Source organism: Ornithodoros turicata, chromosome 5 (genome assembly GCF_037126465.1).
Source record: "Ornithodoros turicata isolate Travis chromosome 5, ASM3712646v1, whole genome shotgun sequence".
NCBI lineage: Eukaryota > Metazoa > Arthropoda > Arachnida > Ixodida > Argasidae > Ornithodoros > Ornithodoros turicata.
Window position 1 is genome coordinate 15,245,139 of NC_088205.1, and position 6,224 is coordinate 15,251,362.

Genomic DNA, 6,224 nt, shown 5'->3' on the forward strand with positions numbered 1-6,224 from the left:
ACACGCTGGGAGAAACTGTAGAGGTATGAGAGAGTCGAAAATAAAGCATTGAAGTGTACGGACGGAAAGGAGCCTCTGTCGTTGTTTCTGTTCAACGTTGGGCACGATACAGAAAATCCTGGCAAGACACTACAAAAAACTGGCGACGAGGATGGGATGTTAATCCACCGTCGGAGAAGCCCATGTCCGAAGCAACAGGACAACAAAGCCAAGAAGCAGGTTCGACAGACGCCGCGGAGCCGCGTCAAGTAAGCGATATGACGAGCTCCCTACCAGCACTTCCACCGTTCGACCCACACTCAGATGTGTCCTCGCTCGCTCAGCGTTGGACCAAGTGGTTAGCTCGATTCGAGAACTTCATTCTGGCGGCCGATGTCAAAGATGCAGAGCGCAAGCGCGCAATGCTGCTCCACTATGCCGGTGAAGCAGTGTACGACATATTCCTATCGCTCTCTAACACGGGAACGGATTACAAGACTGCCGTCAAATGCCTGACAGAGCACTTCGCCCCTAAGAAGAATACAGTATTCGAGCGACATGTGTTTCGACAGGCCAGACAAGAGCCTGGAGAGACGTTGGACCAGTTTCAAATCCGACTCAGAAGATTGGGTGCAACGTGTGAGTTCGCCGCCATTGAGGACGAGATAGTCTCGCAGATCATAGAAGGCACATCGTCGCAGAAACTGCGCAGGGCTGCACTTCGCGAGACGGACATCACGCTGGAGAAACTTCTTAGCACGGGACGCAGCATCGAGATCTCCGAAGTGCAAGCTAGCAGCATAGAGAGCCCAACGTCAGCCCAACCTGTGCAGAAGATCACACCAAAGAAGCAGCCGCATGAGGGTCCGCCTCTGAAGAAAAATCAACAACGAAATCGTCCGAAACAAAACCACACTGAAGACACCCAAACAGAGAAGTGCTCAGCATGTGGAAGGACCTGGCCCCACAAAGGTGGCAAGACAAACTGCCCAGCCTGGGGACAGACCTGTCATAAGTGTCAGAAGAAAAACCACTTCGCTAAATGGTGCAGAGGCCCTAGAGAGACAAAGGAAACAGTGCGATCCCTGGCTGCATCGACCTCCACAGCAGACCCCCAGCAAGCCCCGAGCTCAGATGAGTCACTGTTTCATGTGCGAACCAACACGAGCAAGCTTCCAGTTGTCACCGTCAAGGTTAATGATACGTCAATAGACTTTTACCTGGACACTGGAGCTGGGGTCAACGTTGTAGGAGAGCAAACCTGGCGTAAACAGCTCCGAACACCGTTAGACGCTACAGCAACGCGTCTCGTACCGTACGGTGTTACCCAAGAGATACCTGTGCTGGGAACATTCGTTGCTGAGTTCGGTGTCCGAGAACACAGACATCCCTTTTGAGCTACCAGAAAAGAAACCCCATGAGAACCTGGAAAAGAGAGACCGGGAGAAGAAAGAGCAAATGAAAACATATGCAGACAAGCAGCGTCATGCAGCGCACCATGAAATTCGACAAGGAGACACTGTGCTACTGAAACGGCAGTCGCCACTGTCGTGTGAGTCTGCATATGACCCTCGACCCTACCGAGTCATCAGGGTCCAGGGAACGGCGATCACCGCCGAACGCGACAACAAGAAAATTGTCAGGAATGCCTCATTCTTTAAACGCGTTCCTAAAATCCCCTCTCAGGATTCGGACGAGTGGCAAACAGCGGAGCCCCCTGCCCATGCAGCTGTTCCTCCTGCCAACTCAGAAGATAGCACCAGCCCTTTTGATGCGAGCCCGGATCAACGCACAACCTTCAACCAAACCACAGCAGCAGTGACAAATGGCCGCAGTTCCGAACGTGCAAATCGCGGAAAACCGCCTACAAGATTTGCAGACTACTTCTTTATGTGACTGAAGGACTTTAATAAAGCAAGGGGGGGATGTAGTGTTCGTATAACCGAACATATAATATCACATACACGGATGGCATCGAAGTAACGTAATACACACCGCCACGTAGACGCGTCGATCCAACACGATGTCTGTAAACAGACACGCTGGGAGAAACTGTAGAGGTATGAGAGAGTCGAAAATAAAGCATTGAAGTGTACGGACGGAAAGGAGCCTCTGTCGTTGTTTCTGTTCAACGTTGGGCACGATACAGAAAATCCTGGCAAGACACTACAGGCCCCTCCACAATCTTCACAGTGTCAAAGTATCGTTGAACCTCATAATGGTGTATCACCAGATTCTTGTGGAATCCGCTGCATTTCCAAGACCGCCACCACTAATATCCTTAGGCCTTCTTGAATACGTGCGCACGTAGTTGGGCTTGCGCAATGCAGCACAGAAATTCCAGCGATTGATTGATGAGGTCACCCACGGGCTCTGCTTCACTTTTCTCAACGACATTCTTGTCGCCAGTTCAACACCTGAAGAGCATCACGTCCATCTCTACCAACTTTTCCGGCGGTTACAAGAGTATACCGCGTCGTTATAAATCCGGCTAAGTGTGAGATCGGTGTCAGCGAGCTAAACTTTCTCGCCCCTTACGCCAGAAGGTGGACGCCATCGACAATTTTACCCGCCCTACCACCCAACGCAATGCTACGAGAGTTCTTAGGCTTAGTGATTTTGTTATTGCCGCTTAATCCCACATTGCGTGCAGACGGTCGCTGGCCTGGTTGGTCCTCTTCAAGACGCTCGAATGGACACCGTCTCAGGAGCTGGGACCTAATCGAATCAAGCACGCCATCACTAAAGCTGCTGTCCTTGCTCACAACATTCTGGACGTTCCAACCGTACTCTGCGTCGATGCCTCTTCCGACGGAGTTGGCGCGGCACTCCATCAAATAACGCCCGACCGCCAGATACAACCCCTGGGTTTCTTCTCGAAAACTCGGAAGCCTCTCGAGACGCGACACAGCCGGCCATGAGCCGATGGCGGGATACCTCGCCATCAGGCACTTCCGTCACTTTTTCGAGGGGCGCTCATTTGCCGTCTGCACGGGCCACATGTCATCAACATATGCATTATCCTCTGGAGCAAGACCAGCTCTCCGAGAGAACTCCAGCATCTCGCCTTCATCGCGGAATTCACAGCCGACATTCGACACATCCCTGGTGCCGGGAACGTTGTCGCGGTGCCCTCTCTCGCGCTCAGGTTCTATCATAAACCCGCGCCTTCGCTAGCTCACCGTACTTTCGCCTCCGAGCTCGACCACGCGGCCCTGGCACACGCACAGAAGGGTGACACGGACGTTACGTGCACTTCTGAAATCTTCCCTGCCCCTCGTCGTACAACGTATGCTGCTCCCCGGGACATCCACCGTTATGCTTTGTGACACCTCCACTCGAACTCCTCGCCCCCTATGCCGGAAGATTTTCGTCGGTAGGTCTTCTATATCTGCCATTCATTACACCACCCTGGCATAATGCCACACAACGGCTTGTCATCTCGCGTTCTGTCTGGCCTTCCATGGACAAGGACGTCCGCTGGTGGGCTCACACCTGTTTGCCAAGCCAGCGCTCACACATCCATCGATATACGACATCGCCTACATTATCTCCTCCGCCTCCGACATGCGTTTTAGCAGGTACATCTTAGACCTTGGACCCATTCCACTTTTGCAGTCAACAGATACGGCATAGGTGGATTCACGTGCTGGCCGGAGGCAGTACCCATCAAAGACATCACGGCCGGAACCGTCACGTTCACCTTCGTCCACGCATGGATGGCACTCTTCGGTGCCCCAGCAGTCACCACCACTGAAAGGAGCCAGCAATTCACGTTCAGACTCTTTGTCGACGTTTGCCGATTCCTGTTGCGCGCCACCTCCCGGCCACAGCGTACCATCATAGCGACAGTGGAATCATAGAACGTTTTCACCACATTCTGAAACGCGCCTTCGAGCGCTTGCCTTGGTACTTCTAGGTCTTCGGACCGCCATGAAAGCTGATTTTCCGCTGTCTCCTGCCGATCTCGTTTTTGAGACTCCACTACATCTTGCTGGTCAGTTCTTCGACGCCACAACATCGCACAACTCTCGCCACACCCTCTTGGTTTGGTTACCCGGCTCCAGGCGTACTGTGCCGTACTGTACCGCGCCACTCTTTATCTCGCACCATCTTTATTCACACAGACCTCACGTGTTCCCACCGCACGACGCCACCCGCCCAACCCCCACACGACGGTGCCTTTCTGGTGCACTCCAGGCAGAGCAAGACCCCACGCTCCAGCTCCTTCGACGCCTCGAGGTCGCCGTCGCCCCATCGTCATCGTTCCCTATCCCGCAGGCTCCGTTGCGGCGAGCAGTACGTTACCAGCCCCCTATCCCCTCACCATCGCTCCCGGTCTGTCGTCGGTACCCCGACGGTCTAAGGGGGGAGGGTTTGCACCTGCCGAAGACGACGACACCACTTTTCATCGTCACTTCAGGTTCCTTCTGCAGCGCCACAAAGCAAACGTAAGCGGGTGCCTAAAGAGGATGTGGTGGGCACAGGGATTCCCCCCCCCACACACACACCACCTAACACTCCCCCCTAAAAAGAATAAATAAAATAAATAAGAGAGAGAGGGGGAGAATGCCATGAAGGTCAGAAAAGCATGAGTATCACACATGGGATACTAACATCCCCCCCCCCCAAAAAAAAGATGATGATGAATATCCTGGGAAATTCCCTTATGTGGGCACAGTAGCAAATCAAGCTTCCATCTACAGAAAGTGACAACAGAGAGGGCGCAGACAAGCTGGTTCATGTAGGGAGCCTCCATGGGTTGCTGCGGCTTCTCCGCACATGGAGGCTCCCTGGGTTCATGATGACAAGGATACAACCCGAGGCAGGGAAATAAACTGAGGAAATTGTTGTCTGTTGTTTATTTCCCTGCCTCGGGTTGTATACTTGTCATACAGAAAGTGATTGTGTGTTGCGCGAACCAGATTGCTACGGCGGGCGTCAACTCTCATCAGATAGAATGGAACGGGTATGAGCTGCATTGCTGGAGAAACGTCCTGCACTGGTCAACCGCAAGGATGTTCTGACCGACGGAAACAATACGCTCGTCTAGACACGGCAAGTATGACCTGCAAGAAATTACAGGAATATCAATGGGAGAAAATTTCCCACCTACCTTATTCATCGGACCTTGAGCCAACAGGTTTCAGTCTGTTCCGAAGTCTCCAAAACCATCTTGCGAAACACTGCGAAACGTGTAGGACGTCCGGTGAACAGTGTCCGAGATTTTTTTACGTCAAAATCCAGAGCTTTCTTCCAGAGAGGGATTCAACAACTGGTTGACAGTGCTGTCAACCAGTTGTTGAATCCCTCTCTGGAGGAAAGAAGGAAATTCCCCGGAAATTGACCTTTGTGTGGATGCAAAGCTTCCAAGGAGGGGTGAGGTATATGTTTATACATCGGTAGCCGAGCTATAGAGGGCAATCTCAGAAATTTCATTGCGAGGGGTGTTGAAAGAAAAAGGGGGTGTAGGGAAATCCCTGGCTGACAAGCGGCGGACGGTTGTGGCACCGGGTGCCGAGTATTATGCTGATTGAGGATTGCGTTTCATGTAAGTTTGTGCTGTTCCTTTCATGGTGACATAAAACGACATTACCGTAATGTCGTTTGACGGAAAATCATCGAAACATGAAGCTCTGCAATTGAGTGCGGCCTTCTTGTTACTACCAATCCGTTGTACTATCTTCCACAAATTGTTTTCATTCCGTGTTAGCGCCGCGAAGCAACTGTGGCTATAGAGCGGTGTACAGACGTGGACAGATGAAGAGAGGACAACAGGGAGTGCGGGACAGGGCGTTACTATGCGTCCTGGGTCGACTTCAGGGTTAACTGTGCCAACATTCGTCTGGAAAGTCTTCGAGAAACCTCAGACAGCACAGCCGGTGGCAGGATTCGAACCCACCACCTCCCATGCAGTGTACCAACGAGCTGGCGCTTTTATACCCGCTCGACCCGCTGGTGCAATTTGTTTGCAAACGGCGAGTGATATACCCATGTGTCTATACGTAGCTTTAATAGCTGTTTTCGGGCCAGAAAATAGCAGCAGCCGCGAGGCCAGCGTTTATCACCAGTACCACGATAAGAGAGTCACTCGACACCATTCTTATCGCCATGGCAGCATAAACACCATCGTAAAACGCAATGTTTCGCTGTTATAATCAGTGGTTTATCCAGAATCCAAACCACGGGGGATGGGGGTGGATATCATGGGGGGGGGGCTTTATTACAATTACGTCGTAACAGCT

The 6,224-nt window shown here is 52.1% G+C and overlaps 1 protein-coding gene across 1 annotated transcript; it reads left to right on the plus strand.

Annotated features, from left to right (window-relative positions):
- The first annotated feature begins 182 nt into the window (after positions 1 to 182).
- On the plus strand, positions 183 to 1,376 carry LOC135395224 (uncharacterized). The gene has a single exon (XM_064626463.1). It carries the CDS (start codon positions 183 to 185, stop codon positions 1,374 to 1,376), a length of 1,194 nt encoding a protein of 397 aa, XP_064482533.1.
- The last annotated feature ends 4,848 nt before the right edge of the window (positions 1,377 to 6,224 follow it).

Coding starts and splice junctions, on each gene's coding strand:
- LOC135395224 (XM_064626463.1), top strand. CDS start 183: ATGTCCGAAGCAACAGGACAACAAAGCCAAGAAGCAGGTTCGACAGAC.